The sequence below is a fragment of the Poecilia mexicana genome, unplaced genomic scaffold, assembly GCF_051168715.1.
Source record: "Poecilia mexicana isolate PSO_F unplaced genomic scaffold, ASM5116871v1 scaffold_15, whole genome shotgun sequence".
Lineage (NCBI taxonomy): Eukaryota > Metazoa > Chordata > Actinopteri > Cyprinodontiformes > Poeciliidae > Poecilia > Poecilia mexicana.
In genome coordinates this window covers 30,375,610-30,399,574 of record NW_028263384.1, presented here as the reverse complement: position 1 = coordinate 30,399,574, position 23,965 = coordinate 30,375,610, and the positions used below count along the sequence as shown (strand labels likewise).

The 23,965-nt window shown below is 46.8% G+C and overlaps 1 protein-coding gene across 2 annotated transcripts; it reads left to right on the top strand.

Moving 5' to 3' along the window:
• The first annotated feature begins 248 nt into the window (after window positions 1-248).
• mmrn2a (multimerin 2a) lies at window positions 249-23,443 on the top strand. 2 transcript variants are annotated; one of them, XM_088013348.1, is made up of 10 exons: window positions 249-437; window positions 4,576-4,695; window positions 5,378-5,475; window positions 8,498-8,674; window positions 17,730-18,133; window positions 18,209-18,358; window positions 18,436-18,900; window positions 19,613-19,949; window positions 21,721-22,179; window positions 22,293-23,443. In XM_088013348.1, the coding sequence occupies exons 1-10, from the start codon at window positions 268-270 to the stop codon at window positions 22,610-22,612; spliced, it is 2,700 nt and encodes an 899-aa protein (XP_087869474.1). In that variant the 5' UTR covers window positions 249-267; the 3' UTR covers window positions 22,613-23,443. The 2 variants fall into 2 exon arrangements, with proteins under 2 accessions (XP_087869474.1, XP_014827186.2); XM_014971700.2 differs by having other exon boundaries at window positions 22,245-23,443.
• The last annotated feature ends 522 nt before the right edge of the window (window positions 23,444-23,965 follow it).

Sequence of the window (23,965 nt, the reverse complement as noted above, 5' to 3'; positions counted from 1 at the left end):
CAGAAAAAAAGACTCAGATCAGGAGCTGAACGTTCTGTGATGATTGACTGGAAGAATTAATTCAGGAGTTCTGCTGTTTGAAGACAATATTTGCTTTAGGTTCATATTTGGTGGGATTTACTGCTGATCAGTAAATCCCACCAGGAGGCACAACCTCCTCCTCTTCCTCCTCCTGTTCCTCCTCCTCCTCTTCCTCCTCCTCCTGTTCCTCCTCCTCCTCTTTAAAAGCAGCTGTGGTTCTGGTCTGGCTTCACACGGCCAGCAGACATGACGACAGTGGGAGAACTGGTGCTTGTTCTGGGTTTACTGGTGAGCGCTCACTGCGAGGTGAGAGCGCGGGACCCTGGGGTGGAGGAAGAGGAGGAGGGAGGAAGAGGAGGGTTTGTGACGGAGACCCTCCTGCCAGCAGGAACTGGGATTTCTCCAGTCAGAACCGGGTGAGTTTCTGACCAGAGCCGCCCCAGATTTAGAGGCTTTATTGCTGCTGATTGGACCTCCAGAACCGGGCCACATAGGTAGACCTCATGTAGAGTTTGGTTCTGTTGGGTTCTGTTGAGTTCTGTTTGGTTCTGATTGGTTCTGTTGAGTTCTGTTGGGTTCTGTTGAGTTCTGATTGGTTCTGTTGGGTTCTGTTGGGTTCTGATTGGTTCCGTTTGGTTCTAGCAGCTGTTTAATCATTTTTAAATTCATCCTGTCCCAGCCCTGGTCCTCCAGGCTCGCTGTCGCTGTCCTGCATGTTGTAGCTGCTTCCTTGCTTCACCAGGTGATTTCAATTAACAGGTGTTTGTTGAACTGCAGGTGCATTAAAGCAGGGAAACATATGAGACATGCAGGACCAGGGATGGGAAACACTGGTCTAAATCCATAACATGTTTTAATAACTTTATTATCCTGCTGGGGGGGGCAAGTAGGAGGGGTGTGGGGGGTAATTGTGATCAGAGTGAGGTAATTTCAGACGGGCACTGAGGGCAGCCCGGGGTCTTTCACCAGCCGGCTGTCTGCAGATAAAGGGAGTAGTTACCTAATGTCAGCGACTCCTATTGTTTCAGTTTGCTGCAGAGTCCTGATAACGAACACACAGTAACACACACACACACACACACACACACATAGTAACACACACACAGTCACTCACACACACACACAGTAACACACACACACACAGTAACACACACACAGTAACACACACACACAGTCACTCACACACACAGTCACTCACACACACACAGTAACACACACACAGTAACACACACACACAGTAACACACACACACAGTAACACACAGTAACACACACATAGTAACACACACACACAGTAACACACACACACAGTAACACACAGTAACACACACATAGTAACACACACACACAGTAACACACACACAGTAACACACACACAGTCACACACAGTCACTCACACACAGTCACTCACACACACACAGTAACACACAGTCACTCACACACACACACAGTAACACACACACACAGTAACACACATAGTAACACACACATAGTAACACACACATAGTAACACACACACCAATGGCTTCATGGGGAGCTCTAATGGGAAGCAGGCTTCAACAGTTTTATCTCGGGGGGGGGGGATATTTTGTGGTTCAGAGGTCAAAGGTCACCATGTAGCTCTGATGAAATGGAATCAGAAACATTTGATGTTTTTCTTATGGAGGAGAAAACGTGGCGTTCTGGAGGAACTTGGACCAGACCTGACCTCAGATGAGACTCGCAGCAAACCAAACGTCCAGCAGCCATTACGTCAGAGAGACGAGGGTTAGGAGGAAACAGGGACAGGAAACATGGAGGAGAAATGGTTTAAAGGGCCAAGGAGCCAAAGGAAGGCCACTTCTCAGTCTGAGGTCTTTCTCTCTGGAGGCTTTTGTGTTGAAATATCAACATGAAAAATGAGCTGCAGGACAAAATTCATCCTCAAACAATCCAAAGTTTTCATAAATCTGTTGGTTTTAACCTTCAGTGACCCTCTGAGCTGCAAGAAAACCCGGCATTCAGAGCAGGAGCTACTGGCTGGAGGGAGATGGACGGGGAGGCGGCCATTCTCAGATGAAATGTTCCCAGTTTCCCAGTAAGATCAGCTGGGATCGCACAGAAAAACTCTGGTCCAAGTTACGAGAGACAGCTCCAGGTTCTGACCAGACCACCTGCTGTTCCACCTCTGATCCCAGCAGAACCAGTCTCAAAGCAGAACCAGGTCGATGTTGCACCCTTGAACCCAACAGAACCGGTCTTGTTTCTTCCCAGCCTGGTTCAGTTCCTCCACATCGCGCCATGTTGAGACTCTTCACCTAAAAAGCTGTTTCAGTTCAATCATCATACATTTCAATTGATCCCAGTTTCTTCCCAGGTTTGGAAAACAGTTGAAATGACTCAGTATTAAAATATCAGACTGCAAAGCATTATGGGGAATGACTGATTTACAGCGTCAGCGTCTGGAGTCCGACCATCGGAGAGCGTCGAACCGTGAACTCTGAGTGAAACCAATCCAGGCTAAAGCTACATTTAGTCCATCAGTGTCAACATTAATGCTAAAGTTCTCACAGTAACTTTAACATGATTTATTGGTGTCTGATTTACCAATAAATCAGAAAATGAGTCTGAGATCTGATCTAAAGATTGATTTTAGTGATTTATAACTGGGATGAGGAAAACTAACAATTAGGTGTTCAAAGAACTGTAAGTATCGATAGGTGTAGGATTAATTAATGCATCTGAAAGAAAAATGGCTGCCTCTGCTCCAACATGGACGCCGCGTCCCAACCGGCTTCACTCTTCTCCTGGGTGGGGTTGAGATATGCCAGTGAAAATGTATTTAATTAGAACATGTTGACTCATTTATGGTAACGTAATCGTAATGCTGCAGCCAGGCAGCATTAGAGTCAAAACAAATCAATCTGATTATCAAGTTATTAAGTAGCTAAGTCTTTAAAGATAGAGGTCATGTGTTCAGTTAATCACATTTAATCATTTTATTTTCCCAGTCATTATGAGATTTTCATGACTTGCTCATTTAGATTAAACTACATTAGATTTTTACAGTGTATGCTGTATAAATGCAGCAATGAGGAACAGAAACAGCAGAGAAGTGTGTTAAAGTTAAACTGACAGGTTGGAGGAGGTTTGGTCCAAACTGAGCTAAAACTCATGAGCTGCTGTTTGCTTTGCAGCAGAGGAAAGATCTGATATTAAACGTTTGTGTCATCAGACGGACCAACCAATCAGAACCAAGCTTCAGTTTTTACTCCACATTTTACTGCAACCTGCCAGCTGATCATCACTGAACCAGAACCACAACAAGACTTTCATCAGTCTGGGAACAGGAACGCGTCCTGCGTCTTTAACTGATGGCTTCATTCCCGATTCAACTCCATGTTCCCAGCGTTCCTCACTGAGCTCCGGGAAAACTCCATAAACACTCTGAGAAACGATAAGATGAAGTGAGGGAAAGTTTTGAGGAAGTTCCAGATTCTCTGAGGTTGAAACATGACCCCCATAGCTCTGCACAGGAAGTGACTCATTAGGAAATGACACAACAGGAAGTGACTGAAGGAGTTTCAGCAGTGTGCCCACATGTTGGAACAATGGGACAGAAATGTGTCTGTTTTCTGGGCCTCGGGTCGGATCAGGAGGAACCTGGAGTCTGCTGTTCAGGTTCAGATCTTCACGGCGGCCATGTTGGTTCACCAGGAGAACCAACTGAAGGGAGCAGAACATCTGCTCCCTTCAGGCTGGATCTGAGGAACTTCTGATTCAGATGAATCCAGATAAATCTCAGCAAACATCTGGAACTCCTGCAGGGTTAAAAACAGCTCAGTAGGAGCCAGAAAGGAGCCGGAGAACTTCCACAAACACTGAGCTGGTTGGGAAACATGAGGCGCGTTTTGTCAGGAAACCCCAAGATAAACATCCAAACCAAACACAGAGCGGACGCAGCGACCAATCAGCTGCAGGCATCGCTCCCAGCTGGGTCACATCAGCAGTCAGAACCACAGATGTTCCGCAACAGATTTATCACCTCTGATTCAATCTGAAGACAGAAATCTAACAAAGCTTCACTGATCTCAGATCAGCTGGAGATTGTTAAACATGATGAAGATGATGATGATGGGAGCTGCAGATGAAGAACGGCATATCTAAAAAGGTCCTGCAGGATCCCAGCAGATCAAACAGATCCAACGTCTAGAGGAAGTTTGGGACATTTTGCTTCTAAATGCAGAACTAAATGTTCTAATTGTTACCAACAGAACATTCCTATTTGTTTGACTGATTAAAGAGCTTCAGATGTGATGATCCAGAAGCTTTGAGCTGAACTGGAGGAGGAAAACCTCAAACATCACAGAGTTCGAGCAAAACCTGGATTCAATGAGCAGAAACACAAACACTCTGGGCTGGAAGCGAAACAACACAACTTAATGAGTTTATTCTGAAGTGGATCAGAACATGGTCCCAAACAGAACCAGAGATCCTGAAACAAACCGTACATTATCCTGACTGTGTGTGTGTGTGTGTGTGTGTGTGTGTGTGTGTGTGTGTGTGTGTGTTTCAGGAACTGGTGCGTCTTCGTGAGGAAGAGTGTGCAGCTGGTGGCTGAGGAGTGTAAAACACGGAGACATGTCCAGAACCAGAGTCCCTGTCCCCGCGGGTCGCTTGGTTGCCAAAGGGCCACGTGAGTCGCTTTTACCAGTGTGTGTGTGTTCACCATGCAACCGGCCACTTTATTAGGTACGCCTGTTCCCTCGCTTATTAACGCTAACAGGGAATCAGCCAGTCAGGGGCTGGCTGACATTCAGTCTGAGAGTGGAGAAAAAAAGTTTTTAAAACTTTATTGCATATTAAAAATATAAAAAATAAAACAACTAAGATACAAAGCACAGGCAGAGTGTGTGATGAATGTGACTGGTCGGGTCAGAACCTGGTGGAACCATCATGGATCCATCCTGGCTGAGGTCAATGGGTCGGACTGGTGGAAGTGGTATCATTCTGTGGGGGAATCTTCTCTTTGGACCCATCAGAACCTGACCACAGTGGACCGGTGCCAGCAGAACCAGGTTCCTTAAGGCAAAGATCAGAACCTCTCAGATCTGGTTCTGGATCTCAGTCCAACAGAACCTCTGTGGCTCTGGAAGTTGTGATCTTTCAACCATGAGCCCTGCAGCGGTTCAGTGGCAATATGGACCAGAACCTCTGAGGACTTGTTCTGTTGGGTCGGTGCCAGCCGGTAAAAGCTCTGCTGGTTGGAGGATCAATTATTAATTTAACACAAATCAAACCTGATAATATAAGCAATAGTTAACCTTTGACCCCTCAGGAGGGTTAAACCAGTGAATTAACTTCAGGGTTCTGTTCAGGTACCGGTTCCGGCCCGGCTGCCAGAAGCAGAAAGAGGTCACGACCTTGGTGTGGCGCTGCTGTCCGGGTCACGGAGGTCCAAACTGCGACCAGGAAGGTGAGATCAGAGAACCGGAACGGAACCGGTCCAGAACAACAACAAGCAGGATAAACAAATAATCAATTAATAAACCATAAATTCATGTGTAAAAACGTCTGATGGCGTTTTGGAGCTTTTAGCAGCTTAACGCTTTGCTGTTGACGTTTCTGAAGACGAAGGAACCGAAGCTCAGTCAGTCAAAGCAGTGCTGCAGCAGAGGCCGCCGCCGCTGCTGCCGCTGCTGCAGCAGAGGCCGCTGCTGCCGCTGCTGCCGCTGCTGCCGCTGCTGCAGCAGAGGTCGCTGCTGCCGCTGCTGTAGCAGAGGCCGCCGCCACCGCCGCTGCCGCCTCTGCTGCCGCTGCTGCAGCAGAGGCCGCCGCCGCTGCCGCTGCGGCAGCAGAGGCCGCCGCTGCCGCTGCGGCAGCAGAGGTCGCCGCCGCTGCTGCCGCTGCTGTAGCAGAGGCCGCCGCCACCGCCGCTGCCGCCGCTGCCGCCTCTGCTGCCGCTGCTGCAGCAGAGGCCGCCGCCGCTGCCGCTGCGGCAGCAGAGGCCGCCGCTGCCGCTGCGGCAGCAGAGGTCGCCGCCGCTGCCGCTACGGCAGCAGAGGTCGCCGCCGCTGCCGTTGCAGCAGCAGAGGCCACCGCTGCTGCCGCTGCAGCAGCAGAGGTCGCCGCCGCTGCCGCTGCAGCAGCTGCCAGAGAGGATTTTCCCTCTGATGTGGGAACATTTCCAAGAAAAGTAAAGTTTGAGGGCAGACTGAAGACGTTCTGATGCTGAGACTGGAATAAAACTGAATATTTTGATTTATAAAGTTGTGGTTTCTTCATCTTTGAACCTGGACTGGAAAACCACCGAGAAATAAAAATGTCCAATTTGTGAAACTGGTTAACTGGACGACCAGATCTGCAGCAAATACTGTGATGTGTAAGTTCAAAAAACATAAAACTGGAAAATGCGACCCAAGCAAACTACAGGAGAAACCAGGTCCACGTTTCTGCACAGAGACCAAAAGTTCAGAACAGATTTAAGGATAAAAGAAAACAGAAACTGAAGTGTCTCTGAGAGGCCGGCTTCCTCTCAGAACCAGGTCGGGTTGTTCTGACCCGTTCCATCCCCCCTACACACACACACACACACACACACACACACACACACACACGTTTGTCTGATTATCTTTGTGGGGACTTTCCATTGACTTCCATTCATTTCTACAGCCTAAACCTGACCTTTACCCTTTTCCTAACCCTAACCAACCAAAACTCAATTCATACCTTAGCCCTAACTCTGACCCCTGACCCATAAACAGGGTTTCCCCTCGTGGGGACCAGGCTCCGGTCCCCACGAGGAGCAATTGGTCCCCACAACGTAGTATATGTCAGGAAAATCGTCCCCACAAGGTATCACAAACAAACGCACACACACACACACACACACACACTGAGCAGAGACGGGAGGAAACGTCTTGAGGTCAGAGGAAGCTGCTGGGTGCGTTTGGTTGTAAAGTCAGAGCAGCTCATACGGGTGGAGTTTGATTCTGGAGGCAGATCAGTGACTCTGCTGCTTCTACCAGCTACAGACAGACCAGTCCCCCATCACCCTGCTGCCTCTGCCGTGCCCAGCAGTGACCAGCTGGAGCTCTGAGCTTCACTCAGAAACCTGCTGCCATGTTTTTGTTTTCTAGTTAGTTTTTTGCCGCCATCTTTGACTCAGAGACAAGCCGCTTCCTCCTCCAGGCTGGGTCCTGTGTTCTGGTTCTGGTTCTGGTTCTGAGGGGTCCGGTTGTTTACGGCAGTATTTCTACCCCCTGGGAACCAAACACTAAAATAGACCTCTGACCTTTAGAGCGCAACAAAGCAGAGCTGCCTCACCTCCACACGGTCCGGCCCGGTCGGTTCCGGTCGGGTCGGGTCCGCTCCCACCACGCCTCTGATTCAAGCTGCTTCCTGTGGGCCGAGCTCCCAGCAGACAATGAGAGGAACTGCAGGAAGAGCACGCTGGAACCAGAACCAGAACCGCAGAAATAACACGCTAAAGGCAGAACCAGAACCTCCCTTGGAGGACGTTGAGGTTCTGGTCGGTTTCCTGTTGATTTCATCAGAGTTGAGATGTTTGCAGTCCTACAGTGAGACCCGGTTCGGTCCGGTCTGGTTCTCGATTCTTCCTCTGATTTCTTCTTCTCTTTACTTAAATCTGTGATAAAAAATAACAAATAATGAATAAATCCTTAAAACGTGACACCAGAATCTGTTACTGTAGATCTATAGAGCTGCTGTTCTAGATGTTTCCCTGGAGCCTCAAAGGTTTGGTTCTGCCTGGTTGAGTTAATAAATCCAGTCCAGCGCTCTTCCTCGTCCTCCTCTTCCTCTCTGCGGTTCGACTCATGAAGATGGAACTAAAACCGGCAGATAAGACTTCATGGTAGCAGATCCTGACTCAGATAGAATAAGGATTATTTATCATGATAAACTGAATTTTATTTGTTTTGGTCATTAAACCTCGAAGTTCGGTTTCACATCGCCCGTCATACCGCACCTCACCACTAGGCGGCAGTATTACCGTTCACATTACGATAAATCGGCTCATTCAGTAGCCACTTCCTGTTTGGTGGCAAAGACTTCCTGTAATACTTAGAAAATATATTTTGAAATTATTTGTTTTTAGAGATGGTTTGAAAGTTTTACCCCAGGAACCCTTGGCTTTGTTCTCGGTGGGCGGAGCTAAAGTGATGTCATCAAATTTAAATAATTTAATAGCAAATAAAATCTGAACTTGACTGATTTTCCTTTCTGTTTTAATTTCAGTCAAAATAAAGTTTTGTGCTGAAGCCCAAATAAAATGGATCAAATATTAGATACTCTGAGAGGTTCTGCTGCGGTTCTGATGGACCTCGTGTTTCTCCACCACAGAAGAAGATATGAAACATTTATTAGAATTTTAAACCAGAACCTTTTTATATTTCATCTGAACCGGTTCTGGTGACCCGTTTCTGGGATGTTCTGACCCAAACCCATTAATGAAGCAGAACTCTGCTCTGTTTCAGGTGGCCCAGCTGGACTTCAGCGTCGGGCCGACCCGGACCGGGAGCAGAACGACCATCAGACGACCTTCACCGACCCCCACGGCTCCGCCCACCCAGGAAACCCCCCCACTCACCACCAGCACCACCCGGCTTACCACCAGAATCAGAACCGGCCGCCGCCTGGGAGCCCGTCTCAGGGTGAGACCAGAACCAGAACCAGAGGAATGTTTTAACTGATGTCACATGACCATCGATGATATCACACCCTCACTTCCTGTTTCCCACATGTCCTCTGTGACCTTTGACCTCACTGCCTGCCCACCATCATTCTGGTTCTCCTGGAGAGTTCAGGTTCTGCCTGACCCGATCCAATTGGACCAGTTTCAGGGCCGTGCAGAGACCACTAAGGGGCAGGTGCTCAAAAAAAAGGGCCCATCTAACCGCCTTCTAGGACAGAATATGAACAAACCACTCAGCTTTCAGAGTTTAATAAACAATAATAACAAAATTGTGACATGTACAATCAAAGCTAAGGAAAATCCCTATATAGATCATACAACTATGTATATGTAAGATATTTTATTAGTCATTTCTTTCTGCAGGTCTATTTTGTTATAAGAAAGTTTTGCAATATTCAAACCCGCAATTTAGCAAGAAATGTAAATCAGAGCTGGACCACCAGACATATTTAGTCTTTACAGAATTACACTATTAAAAATATAAACAAGGCCCAATGCAGCCTTTTAGTGACTAATCTATAAAACAGAGCTGCCTGTTTGCTGCAGTGGAGATGAAGATGGTTCATTCAGGAAAGCAGAGCTGCATCAAACTTTAACTGGAACTGCAGAAAAAAGAACAAAAGCAAATATTAAATTGTTAATGCATGTCACCATGAGAAAACCCACTGAGTTTAGCTTTAAAAACTTTTCTTAAAATTAAAATCACACATTTTTGTCTCATGAAGTGAAAAATTATTTGCCAAACAAACTTATTTGCTCATGTCATAAATCTTTTCTTGCTAATCTAAGTTTTTATTTGTGACTCAAAGTTTTGCTGTGATTCTCACATGATGTCGTGGGCGGGGCCTAAAATCACAACACAAGATTCCTGATGTGTGCAAATAAAAGTTTGTTTGGCAAATAACTTTTTAAGTTCACAAGACAAAAATGAGTTATTTAATTTAAGAAAAGTTTTTAAACAAAACTTTTTGTTTTTAAAAAAAGGAATCATTACAAATCCAAAAGTTTTGATTACAATTTTATTTTACTTAACTGAGGTTATTATATATATATATATATATATATATATATATACATATATATATATACATATATATATATACATATATATATATACATATATATACATATATATATATATACATATATACACATATATATATATATATACATATATATATATACACATATATATATATATATATATACATATATACACATATATATATATATATATATATATATACATATATATATATATATATATAGCTGACTGTATAGCTCAGTGGGTAAGACACCAGTCTACCACCTGGGAGACCGGGGTTCGAATCCAGGTTGGGGCAAGTTACAACAGTGCAATTGAGCTATGCAGTGTGGGTCCCTAGGCAAGACCCTTGGAGCTATATAGCCTACCTCATACCATGAGAGACACTGATAAGCATGACATGCCGGCTCAGACGTCGCCCGGCCAAACAAGGTCTGCGTCAGGTGCTGGGGAACCAGAGCACCTTGATGAAAAATGGGCTACTGGAACAAGACGGAAATGGGCGAGAGACGAAAACATGGATCTGTTGGAATGCTACTACTCAAGTAACCCTAGTCAGAGGGGTTACATGCAAAGACTGAGGGTGGAATGGTTACTTCGACACCCACAGTCTACAATGACTGCCAAACAACTAGTAGCTCAGTGCTCCAACATCCGCAAACGGCAACTGCTATCACAACTTGAGATTGACGAGGTACAACACAAATGCTACGGCATAAGGGAGGAGCCCAAAGGTAAGGTCAGGGGGGAGTTAACTACTCCCCACCCCGAGACTGGGTATGCAGCCCCAGTAATGAACGAACTATCAAAGCTGAACGAGACAGCAACTGACCTGAGAGAGAGAATCATGGCCCGAATGAACACCAGGCAAGTGAAGTACCATCAGAAAGTCTCATTGAAGATGTGAATGCAGCATTGAGAACAATCCCTACCAACACCGTAACAGAAACCAATGAGCTGATATACAATTCAGCATCAGTGATCCTTGAAATGCTCGGCTATAAGAGCAACCATGAGACCCAATATCCATCATGGAAAAGACGGTTAGAGGCTAAGATCAAGATAACAAGGAGGGAAGTGAGCCAGCTGTCAGAGCTCCTAAGGGTGCAATGAAAAGATCAGTACCCAAGAAGTACAGCCAGATGCCCATACCTGAAGCACTCGAAACTGCCAAACAAAGGCTCCAAGCCTTGGCCAGCCGCCTAAAGAGATACACAAGAGAGAACAACCGGCTCTTCTCCACCCAACCAGCTAAAGTGTACTCTCAATGGCAGGGTACTAACAACAGAGCAGACCCACCAAGGCTGGAGACTGAACAATACTGGAAAGGGAAAGGGAGGCGTCCCACAGCAGCAAGGCACAGTGGCTAACCTCTCTACGAGATCCACAGCAACTTCCCTGAACAAGCCCCGGTAACCATCACTGTGGCAGATGTCCAAGAAAGAGTCTCAGGTATGAAAAACTGGACAGCACCAGGGCCTGACATGATCCATGCCTACTGGCTAAAGAAACTCACTGCCCTCCATGAGCGACTGGCAGCTCAACTGAACCAGCTGCTACAGAATGGGACTCACCCTGAATGGTTAACTGAAGGGCGCACAATCCTGATCCAGAAGGATCCCTCAAAGGGTTCAGTCCCATCCAACTATCGGCCAATAACCTGTCTCTCTACAACATGGAAGCTCATGTCAGGCATCATAGCGGCTAAGATAAGCGGACACATGGATAAATACATGAGCCAAACACCAACTCCTTGTAGACCACACAGTCGCCCGAGACTGCAAAACCCGACACACCAACCTGTGCACCGCTTGGATTGATTACAAGAAAGCCTATGACTCAATGCCACACACCTGGATCATTGAATGCTTAGAGATGTACAACATCAATAGGACTCTAAGAGCCTTCATTGCAAACTCGATGGGGCTGTGGAAAACCACCCTTGAAGCCAACTGCAAACCGCTTGCACAAGTGTCCATCAAATGTGGCATATACCAAGGAGATGCTCTGTCCCCACTGCTGTTCTGCATAGGCCTGAACCCCCTCAGCCAAATCATCAACAAGACTGGCTACGGATACCGACTTAAGAATGGGGCCACAATCAGTCACCTCCTCTACATGGATGACATCAAGCTGTACGCCAAGAGCGAGCGAGACATCGACTCACTGATCCACACCACCAGGATCTACAGCACTGACATTGGGATGTCATTCGGACTAGAGAAGTGTGGCCGGATGGTTACAAAGAGAGGGAAGGTCGTCCGCACAGAAGGGGTCTCACTCCCAGAGGGAACGATAGCAGACATAGAGCACAGCTACAAGTACCTGGGAATACCACAAGCAAATGGCAACCTCGATGAGGTCACAAGGAAAGGAGCCACAGCCAAATACCTCCAACGAATAAGGCAAGTCCTGAGAAGCCAGCTCAATGGCAAGAACAAGATCCGTGCAATAAACAGCTATGCCTTACCAGTAATCAGATACCCTGCCGGAATAATTAGCTGGCCAATGGAAGAGATGAAGGCCACGGATGTTAAGACTCGGAAGCTACTAACCATGCATGGAGGGTTCCACCCCAAATCCAGCACCCTGAGACTGTACACGAGCCATAAGGAAGGAGGCAGAGGACTAGTGAGTGTGAGAGCCACTGTCCAGGATGAAACATCTAAGATCCATAAATACATCAAGGACAAAGCCTCAACGGACGATGTGCTCAGCGAATGTCTCAGGCAATGGGGAACAGAGGACGAGGTGCTGGAGGAACCATCATGGGAAGACAAGCCCCTACATGGGATGTACCACCGACAAATAACTGAAGTGGCTGATATCAGGAAATCCTACCAATGGCTGGAGAAAGCTGGACTCAAGGACAGCACGGAGGCCCTCATCCTGGCCGCCCAGGAACAGGCCCTAAACACCAGAGCAATAGAAGCTCAGATCTACCACACCAGACAAGACCCAAGGTGTAGGTTGTGCAAGGAGGCCTCTGAGACAGTCCAGCACATAACAGCAGGGTGCAAGATGCTGGCAGGGAAAGCGTACATGGAACGACATAACCAAGTGGCGGGCATAGTGTACAGGAACATCTGTGCAGAATATGGACTGGAAGCCCCGAGGTCAAAATGGGGGACACCCCCAAAGGTGGTGGAGAATGACCGAGCTAAGATCCTGTGGGACTTCCAGATCCAGACAGACAAGATGGTAATGTCGAACCAACCGGACATTGTGGTGGTGGATAAAGAACAGAGGAAAGCCGTTGTGGTGGATGTAGCAATACCAAGTGACCACAACATCAGGAAAAAGGAGCATGAGAAACTGGAGAAATACCAGGGCCTCAGAGAGGAACTGGAGAAGGCCTGGAAGGTGAAGACCACAGTGGTGCCTGTGGTCATCGGGGCCCTCGGGGCAGTCACCCCCAAACTGGAGCAGTGGCTCAAACAGATCCCAGGAACAACATCAGACATCTCAGTCCAGAAATGTGCAGTTCTAGGCACAGCTAAGATACTGCGCAGAACCCTCAAGCTCCCAGGCCTCTGGTAGAGGACCCGAGCTCAGAGGATGAAAGAGACCACCCACGGAGGGTGCGAGGGGAATTTTTTTTTTTTTATATATATAGTCATTGAATAATTGGGGGGAAATTTAACTTCATACTCTGTGAACCAGACCCTAAACTTAAAGTCTGGTTGAGTTTTTTCCCTTCATTAATTACTTTTATCACATACAACCCCTGGCAAAAAGTATGGAATCACCAGTCTTGGATGAGCACTCATTCAGACATTTCATGCTGTAAAACAAACTCAGATCAAAAACATGATACAATATTAAGGTTGTTCCAAAGTGCAACTTGTTGGCTTTCAGGAACACTCAAAGAAATGAAGAGAAAACATTGTGGAAGTTGGTGAATGATACTTTTATTGACCAAACACAGGGAAATAAATATGGAATCACTCAATTCTGAGGAAAAAAGTATGGAATCACTCAAATTGGAGGTAGAAAAAAAAGGACACACCCATTCTATTTCCTTTCCCTAAATGGACACCTGCCCCAGATTAGATGTGCCCGTTAGTGTGCAGTTAAAAACACCTGCAGTCATGACACCTTGGAGGGCTGCTGGACGAAGTGGAGTGGCGAGAACCATGGCTCCAACAAGAGAAATGTCCCTTGAAACAAAAGAGAGGATTGTGAAACTTCTTGAAGAAGGTAACCCTTCACGCATGGTTGCTAAAGATGTGGGCTGTTCACAGTCAGCTGTATCCAAGATATGGACCAAATACAAACAGCATGGAATGGTTGTTAAAGCCAAGCGTACTGGTAGACCAAGAAAGACATCAAAGCGTCAAGACAAACAACTTAAGGCCATTTGTCTTGAAAACCGAAAAAGTACAACTAAACAGATGAAGCATAAATGGGAGGAAGCTGGAGTCAATGTATGTGACCGAACCGTAAGAAATCACCTAAAGGAGATGGGATTTCAATACAGGAAAGCTAAATGAAAACCAGCATTGACACCTAAACATAAAAGAACGAGACTCCAATGGGCTAAGGAGAGGCAATCATGGACTGTGGATGACTGGATGAAAGTTGTCTTCAGTGATGAGTCAAGAATCTGCATTGGACAAGATGATGATGCTGGAACTTTTGTTTGGTGCCGTTCCAGTGAGATTTATGAAGAGGCCTGCCTGAAGAAAACAACCAAATTTCCACAGTCCTTGATGATATGGGGCTGCATGTCAGGCAAAGGCACTGGGGAGATGACTGTGGTTAATTCTTCTATCAATGCACAAGTTTACATTGACATTTTGGACAGTTTCCTCATCCCTTCAATTGAACAGATGTTTGGTGATGATGAAATAATTTTCTAAGATGACAATGCATCATGCCATAGGGCAAAAACAGTGAAGGCATTCCTTGAAGAAAGACACATTCAGTCGATGTCATGGCCTGCAAATAGTCCAGATCTCAACCCAATTGAAAACCTGTGGTGGAGATTGAAAAAAATGGTCCACAAGAAGGCTCCAACCTGCAAAGCTGATCTGGCAACTGCTATCAAAGAGAGTTGGCACCAAATTGATGCAGAATACTGTTTGTCACTCATGAAGTCCATGCCTCAAAGACTGAAAGCTGTTATAAAAGCCAAAGGTGGTGTAACTAAATACTAGTGATGTATTTTGAATGGTCTTTTGTTTATGCGTTTTTCATGATTCCATACTTTTTTCCTCAGAATTGAGTGATTCCATATTTATTTCCCTGTGTTTGGTCAATAAAAGTATCATTCACTGACTTCCACAATGTTTTCTCTTCATTTCTTTGAGTGTTCCTGAAAGCCAACAAGTTGCACTTTGGAACAACCTTAATATTGTATCATGTTTTTGATCTGAGTTTGTTTTACAGCATGAAATGTCTGAATGAGTGCTCATCCAAGACTGGTGATTCCATACTTTTTGCCAGGGGTTGTACATTTTATCTATCATGGTAATTCAGGGTGAGTTATTTTTAATTCTAAATGAATATCCTTGTTGGACTTTTATCTAAGTGCTATTCTCCTAGATGCATTTACCTAACGCCAGAATAAATGTACATTATGCAGCAAAGGAAATTAGACATAAATCCATTATGGAGATGATCGGTTTGGGACAGGCGATGTTCCCCTATTGCATAATCAATACTGAAGAATGACTGATATCATTAACGATAAAGGGAAGAAGCTTTCAGTTATCTAGCTTTGCTAGCAAAGTCGTTAGCTAGCAGCTAGCTAGTAGCACAACAACAACAGCCTAATGTCTGTGTGATAAAAATCCTGAATGATAGATCAGAACAGTTTCTCCTCACCTGGCTGTCTCCTCCCCTCAGTAGTTCTTCAGAGAAAGGCAGACAGAGGCCTGTCAGTGTCTGTTGTATCTCATTACCTCTCTGCTTAAACCGCTGAAGCAGAAACGAGACTTCAACGTTTTCCGTCATCTGACAAGCAGCAGGTCTGCTCCACTTTATTCACCAGAAACATTTTAATTCACCAAAAACTGATCTGTAATCTGAATGTTCGCTACGTTGAGCTCCAGTTAGCCGCCTTATCTCACTGCGGAGAGGCAACTGAGTCACAGGCAAAAGGTCAAAGGTAACAAGGTGACCGGAGGGCTTATTATGTTGTACAAAGAAACCCCAACAAAAAAAATAATAATTTTAGTACATGTTATTATGTGTCAGAAGAGGGCTTAGGAAATAATACCAATAAATAAATAAATATGACCAAAAGGGCCCTTGGGCGCAAGGAGCGAAAGGGGCAGGTGCTCAAGCCCCCCTAGCCCCCCCCTCTGCACGTGCCTGCCAGGTTTCATGTCGCAGTGTGACCTTTGACCTTTCTGGGAGAAACAAAGCAAGTGTTGGAGAAGAGGAGGAGAACCGGGCCCTGATCTGGACCAAATGGTCTAGAACCAGCAGAACAGATTCCAGGGTCGGGTCGGTTCTGATTCTGGTTCTTGATGTTTGCAGAACCGGAGATTTTTATATGAAATCAGCAGGAGAAAGCTCCAGAAATCTGGCTCCAGAACCAGTTGGAGGTTCCCATCCTGCAGAACCAGAACCAGAACCTGGTGGTTTAACCTGCAGAAGGTTCTGGTTTCAGTCTGACTGGTCCAACAGCCGACCCAGCAGGGTGGTTCTGGGAGAGCCTGGTATGGATCTGGGTCCGTTTAAGAACCGGTCTCCAGGGAGGTCCGGCTGGGCCCGGTTGGGTCCGGTTGGGCCCGTGTGGGCGTGAGAAGCTGCTCTGCAAACATGAGGTGCCAGGTTTGGACCTTCCCACAGGAAGAAGTTTCTGTTGGTTCTGAATGACTCAGACGGGCTTTAGATAGAAACCTCTCTGCCTCTGGTTCCGGTCAGAACCAGCAGGTCCAAACGGGTCAGAGCTGACCTGTTTCTGTCATCAACAGAACCTCAGACTGGGTCGGCCTCAAATCCTACCAGAACCGACCTGGAAAGGAAGCAAATATATTTCACTGGATGCCTCGGTCCCTCCTGCACCAGAACCAGAACCAGAACTCATTAGGAGACGTATAGTCCTGATGAACTCTGACCTCGGTAGTGCTGAGGTTTGGTCTCATCATCTTCATATCCTTGAACTGGGAGGTTTGTTTTGGGTCGGCGCCGGCCCGGACCAGCAGATCCTTTAAATCTTCCAGATTCTGACATTCTGCTCCATTTCCATCGATGGCCCGGCAGAACCTGGGTCCTTCTGGACACCAGCGCCTCGTTTCTGACACGGTTTGGTTTAATCAGGAGAGCGTTTCCTCCATCAGCTCATTGAACCCAAAACGTAGCCAGTAGCCCCTCCCTTCCGGACCGTACCTTTGTCCTACGACTGCAGGTGGATCAGTTCGCAACCTGCACCGAACCGCTCAGTACAACCGAGACACCTGATTATTTTCTCTAGACCGTTCTGAAGCTTTCTGCCTTCGGCCGCCCAGGTTTGTTTGAGACTTTGAGACAGATTCTGCCTCCTGGTGCTCTGATGCATCATCCAGGAGATGTTTGGAAATGGCAGAGTACCCTTCACCATCAATTGGTGTCTCATATCCTTTAGCATCATGAATTTCCTTCTTACCAAAAGTGTCAGAGTACTTCATGTGTTCAAGTGCCATTAGCTATGCTAACCAGAGTTCCTGATGTAATGTTCAGTTCTGATCAAATCCTCAGGAATGGTTTCAATCACCTTGATGTCTACTAATCAGTGTCTACTAGAAACATAAAGAGCTTTGAGTGATTTCATCAGGGAGCTAATGATTCGTACCTCAGCTTCAGTACCAGAAGGTGTTCCTCAGGGGTCCCTCCTTGGATCTCCGCTGTTTGTTTTATTACCCAGAATAAAAGCAGAATTTGTCTTGATGCTGATGATCCTGTGATGTTCTGTTGTGTTTGCTGCCCTGAATGTTTTGGTCTCTGTAGAGCTGATCGTGTTAAACTGTGTGTCCGTCAGTCGTAGAGGATGTGGTTCTGCCTTACCCAGACGTCCCTGCAGCCCTCCCCGTCCCCGACATGATGGTGCTGGTCCTGTCCCAACTGCACCCCATCCTGGAGGGCTTCAACCGCTCTCTGGAGCGCCTCCACCACCATGTGGGGGCGCTGTCTCAAGATGTGGCAGAGATGAAGGTCAGCTGGCACGGGGTGGAGCTTCAGGAGGAGGAAGGTGCCCAGGAGAAGCTGGAATCCAAACTGGACGGGATGTTCCAGCAGATCGGCAACGTCCGCAGGCAGATCCAGGAATGGCGCAGCGACACGGAGAGCAGACTGAGGTCCCAGCATGACGAGCTGCAGCTCAACCTGAGCAGCTTCAGGGTGGAGGTGGACCAGGAGCTGAAGCACCAGCAGAAGGTGCTGCAGGTCAGAAACTACCATCAGTGGTCACAATCATTTTATTCCAACCACTTTAAATCTCTGAACAAGGTCTGCCTGCAGGCCCTGAACGCAACACAGGCTGGAATGAAGATGGACCGGGACCAGACCCCTGCGGACCACCAGCTCTTCCCCCAACGCCCAGCCGACAACACGGCCCTGTGGGACGCCATCACACGGCTGGACAACATGGTGGTCAACAACACCGTCAAGGTTCATCCAATCAGGACAGCAGCTGGTCCAATCAGAGCTGAGCATGTCGACTGGAGGCCAGGTGTGTTTCTGTGCAGGTGGAGGAGCTGACGGAGGACGTGGAGGTCACTTCAGCCGACAACCAGCAGATGGCGCTGCAGCTGAAGAATCTGGAGAAACTGATCAACCAGACGGCGCGGAAAAGCCAGATTCTGTTCATGGAGACGGGTCTGGAGGTGGAGAAGTCCAAGGTGACGGTGGAGCGGCTGGTGGAGCAGCTGGCGGTGAACTTGACGCGCTACGAGAAAGACCTGTGGGAGAACACTAAGGATGTGGACAACCTGTACAAGGATTTCCACAACCTCAACCCAACCAACGACTGCAAATGCGGCGACCTGAACGCTGCGGTGGCTCACCTGGAGAGAGGTGTGGCCAATGTCACACAGCTGGCCAATCAGAACAGGCTGGAACTGGAGGAGAACAGCGAGGTGGGCGGGCCTCTGTGGGGCAGAGCCAGCGACTGGGAGCCGGCGGTGGAGGCGCTGCAGGCGGATCTGGAGCAGGTTCGTTCATTTAGAGGTTCTGGTTCTGATCATAGAACTACAGGAGATGATTCTCATTACGTCCAACTAAGGCTGCATCATTTCTACCAGTAATGTTCAGTCCGTTTCAACACAACTCCAGTCCGCTTGTCTAGAGATCCGGTTCAGTTGGTGAGGTGTGAACGCTAACTGACCTCTGACCTTTGGCCCTCCAAACCTCGGTCTGGGTTCGGTTGAAATTAACTCTGGTTTGGTTTGAATGTGAACGCCAAGCAGACCGGAGACCGCTCCAAAAGCAGGAAGTGGACTACAGCACAGGGCATTCTGGGTAAAAACAACCAAAGCTAACATGTTAGCCTAGCGCTAACAGCAAAAATGGCACCTGGTCTTTAGCCTAAAGAGAAATCCTCCAACCGCTAAAATCTGACGCCTCCATCTTGTTTCCATCTGGTGAAGAAGGAAGTTGCTCTCAGCGTCTTCAGAGGTTTTTGTGTCGTTTCCTTCAGTGGTTCTTGGTGCAGCGCCCCCACAGGCAAGGAGGGGAACAGGTTGGTTTGACTCAGCAGAGAGTAAATGCATCAAATGTTGAATTTTTGGTCCCAACAGAACCGGGTCTACTGGACTGTCAGGTCCTTAAAAGTTCTGAAAATTACAATTTCATCGCACCTCAGAGAACCGGAATCGGAATCAGAGGTTCTACAGACTGAAGGTAACTCTGGTGCTCCCCCTACAGGTGAAACAGTCCGTGGCCTTGGAGCAGAACAGAACCAGAACCTTGGACTTCAGCCTGGCCCAGCTCATCAGGTCGGTGTCGGTGCTGCAGGACGAGGACGTCCAGCTGGACCAGCAGGTGAAGATGCTGTCCGCGTCCTTCCAGTCGCTGCTGCAGGACGCCATCCGGCACAGCGACGTGCTGCAGCTGCTCCTGGGCGAGGAGGTGCTGGAGTTCCTGGAGTGGCCCCTGCAGGACCAGGAGGCCCACTCCGTCCCCGCCCTGAAGGAGCAGCTCCGCCAGCTGCAGGAGCGACTGAAGAGCCGCGAGGAGGCGGAGCTACAGGAGTCAGGAGCAGGTAGGGTCACCTGGAATCACCTGGAATCTCCTGGAATCACCTGGAGTAGCTTCTGACCAGGACTGACAGATCTCTGCTGGTTTAAATAAACTTCATGTTTAACTGAAACAAACTCATTAATTAGCACAAAGGTTCATGATTTTAATAAAAACATGAACAGATCAAACTAAACTCAGAATCTGTTTCCATTATATTTATTTCTATCAGAAATAAAGTTCTGATCCGTTTGGAGGTTCTGTTGAAGCTCTATGGTACCGATTTGTACGATCAGAGAACCATTGGCGCCATCTAGTGGTGGTAGATTGAAAGAACAGCAAATATTTGTAAATTATAAACATTATTTTGATTTTTATCCAACTGATCATAAAACAGAAATATTTAGAAAAAATCTCCATGGAGACAGTTTGGTTCCATTATAAACTCTGATCCAGCTTTATCTCTTCATTTATTTATATATATATATATATATATATATTAGGGATGTGCCGATCAGGTTTTTTCCTGCCGATACCGATACCGATCACCCATGAGGGCCGATACACCGATACCGATCACCGATACCGATCACATAATTATTATTTTTTTATCATAAACACTACCGGTTACATTATGTGGAAAAAGGAACCATGAATTCACCTTAATTTAGACAAACACTTGTTTTTAATAACTTTTTTCAAGAAGAAAACTAAACAAAACAGGCTTTGTGCAAATTGTACTGCTATTGATAATACTATCTTTAACAGACTGATAACATATGAAGGCTCTGAAGAGGCTAAATAACGCAAAGAGCCAAAATAAAACCTCTCAACATTGCCAAGAAGTTCAAGTATAAAACTTAACATTCAAAGGCAAAAACAGGTTCCATTACAATAAACAATCCAGAGTTACTGAATGAAAACTTCCTGTTAGCATGGCGGCTAGCTGATTAGTTCTGATTGGCTGTTTCTGACTGAGCGGAGTAATTATGCAGAACAGGGAGGAGATCGGTTCTTTTCTCAGAGATTATCTGTCTCATGTTAGGACAGCGAAAGTTTTAATACGTAGGTAAAATGTATTTTTAGGTTAAGATGCTGCAGCTTTAAGCAGGTTCGGTGTGAGAGTCACTACCAGGTGGAGCAGAAGCGAAGCTCCGTCTGTCAGATATTACTACCTGTAGCGTAGCAGCGGTTCAACAGGAGAGCAGAACCAGCGTCTGACATCGCAGCTCGAAGACTGAAATAATTTTCCAGGTTATTTGTTTAGCTTTCTGACCGTCATGCTAATCCGGGTGAGTGTTTGTAGCTGTGCGCTGCTTTACCTGCTGTCTGATCCTCCGTATGTCTTTTTTACTGCAGTGAGCCTCGATGCAGCCAAACTCCGTCCAGTATCTCATTGTTTTTATGCCATATTAGCTTCGTTGTGTTGATGCATTTTGACCTGCTTCAATTTTCCCCACAACACGCAAACTTCCCCATTCACTCAGTGCGTTATAGTTCCACATCGCTTAGGATTTGTTGCTGCGCGTTTGCGCAGTGAAGGAAAGAGGAGACCAGCTGCACAGGCAGGCTGGAAATGAGAAGCAGGTGATCGGTATCGGTAAAAGAGACAATGATCGCCGATCACCGAGCATGCACTTTTTCACGAAAATCGGCCCGATTATGATCGGTGACCGATCGATCGGCACACCTCTAATATATATATATATATATATATATATATATATATATATATATATATATATATATATATATTCAGATAATATTAATGAGTATTTGTGAATATTAATAACCAGGAAGCAGAGAGGAGATCCCCGCTGCTGACCAGGCCCCCTGGCCCCCTGCTGGCCGCCGGGGGAACAGCGGCGCTCCGCTCAGGGAGAACCAGCGCCTCCTGCAGGCGGAGCAGAGCGCTGCAGACAGCCTGCGGGACCTGCAGAGGAAGGTGGAGCAGCAGGAGCAGAGGCTGGTCCGGGCGGAGGAGCGGAGCTGCTCCTGCAACAGCAGCGCGGTGCCCCCTACAGGACGGGAGGTGGCGCTGCAGGCGGAGGTGCTCTGGCTGCGGAGGGGCCTGGAGGAACACCTGAAGGTCTTCAAGAACGTCTTCAGCAACGCTGAGGCGCTGGCGGCGTCCGGAGACACGCTGCAGCTGGACCGGCTGCTGGAGCTGACCAAGAGGAGGGACAGGAAGAGGGGAGGGAGAGGAGGAGGAGGTGGAGGAGGCAGCGGCCAGCGCAGTCGGAGGGAGTCACCAGGTGAGTCAGAACTTGATCAGTCTAGCATCAGAACTCACCTCCTCATTATCATCTTTCCTCCTCAGGTGAGCCAATCCCCTCCAACCAATCAGGCGTCTCCGTGCTGTTTGTAGGTGGATCAGTCAGAACCATCAGTTTTGGACCGGGTCAGAACTCCAGACTCTTCACGGCGCCACTGGACGGACTCTACCTGTTCATCCTCACCTTGGACCTGAGGCCAGGTTCCGCCCACATCCTGCTGAGGCGGGGCCACGAAGGGGGCGGGGCTCCGGTGACGCTGCTACAGCGGCAGGTGGAGAGGGCGGGGCCTGTGGGCGGGGTGGGGCTCCTGCTGCTCCGGCAGGGGGAGCAGGTGAGGCTGCAGGTGAGGGCGGAGTGGGCGGAGTCAGAGAGCAACCTGCTGGCCGTCCTGCTGCTGCAGCCAACCACCTGAGGGCGCTCCGCACCAGTGAGCTGCAGGGGACGGAGCCTCCACACATTGGCACCTTAGAGACGAAGGACTGGATATTTCAGAACAAATGCTTCCTTATGGAGGAATTTTCCTGCCATAATCCAAGAGCACACATTTTCATTTTGAAAGCAGGACTTCATGTCTTTCTTCTCAAAACTTCTGCTGGCGCTCACACTTAGTCTCTGCTCAGACTCTTTGCTTGCTTCTGAAAACAACTTTTGGCACAGTCGCCTGGCAACCTCTCAGCCAATAGAATGAAAGTGCTGCGTGCGTTTGTTTCCTTCAGCAGGTGTGCCTGTGTGTCGATTGTAGCAACCTGCGCAGCGTTACAAGTTTTGAGAACAAAAGACATGAAATCCTGCTTTCAGACTGAAAATGTGTGCTCCAAGATTATGTCAGAAAAATTCCTCCATACTTCAGGGCCTCATGGATAAAAGAGAGAAAACCTTTCACAATAAAATACAGAAATTTGTTAGGTTACAAAATATTATTAGTCTAAACTCCACAACAAACTCGAGAAATTTATTTTAAAATCTATGTTGTTTTTAGCCAAGTTCATAATTTGCTAATTTAATAGTTTAGTAAAAAGTTTCTGGATGTTTTATATTTAAATCAAAAACATGGATAATAAAAGAAAAAATACTTTATGGTGTCAACATTTTTCACTTAAGGTAAGGTAATTTTATTTATATAGCACATTTTCAGCAACAAGGCAATTCAAAGTGCTTGAGATCCTGAAAATATACAAAGTTTTCATCAGCTTCACTGGCAGGAACAAACTGCAGGCAGGGATAAAATTAAATTATTCCAAAAGTCATAAATGGCGGAAATTTGCTCTGACGTTTATATATATATATATATATATATATATATATATATATATATATATATATATATATATATATATATATATATATAAATTATATATATATATATATATATATATATATATATATATATATATAAATTATATATATATATATATATATATATATATAAATTAAATTCCCCTCTCACCCTCCGTGGGTGGTCTCTTTCATCCTCTGAGCTCGGGTCCTCTACCAGAGGCCTGGGAGCTTCAGGTTCTCCTCCAGTATCTTGGCTGTGCCTAGAACTGCACATTTCTGGACTGAGATGTCTGATGTTGTTCCTGGGATCTGTTGTAGCCACTGCTCCAGTTTGGGGGTGACTGCCCCGAGGGCCCCGATGACCACAGGCACCACTGTGGTCTTCACCTTCCAGGCCTTCTCCAGTTCCTCTCTGAGGCCCTGGTATTTCTCCAGTTTCTCCTTTTTCCTGATGTTGTGGTCACTTGGTATTGCTACATCCACCACA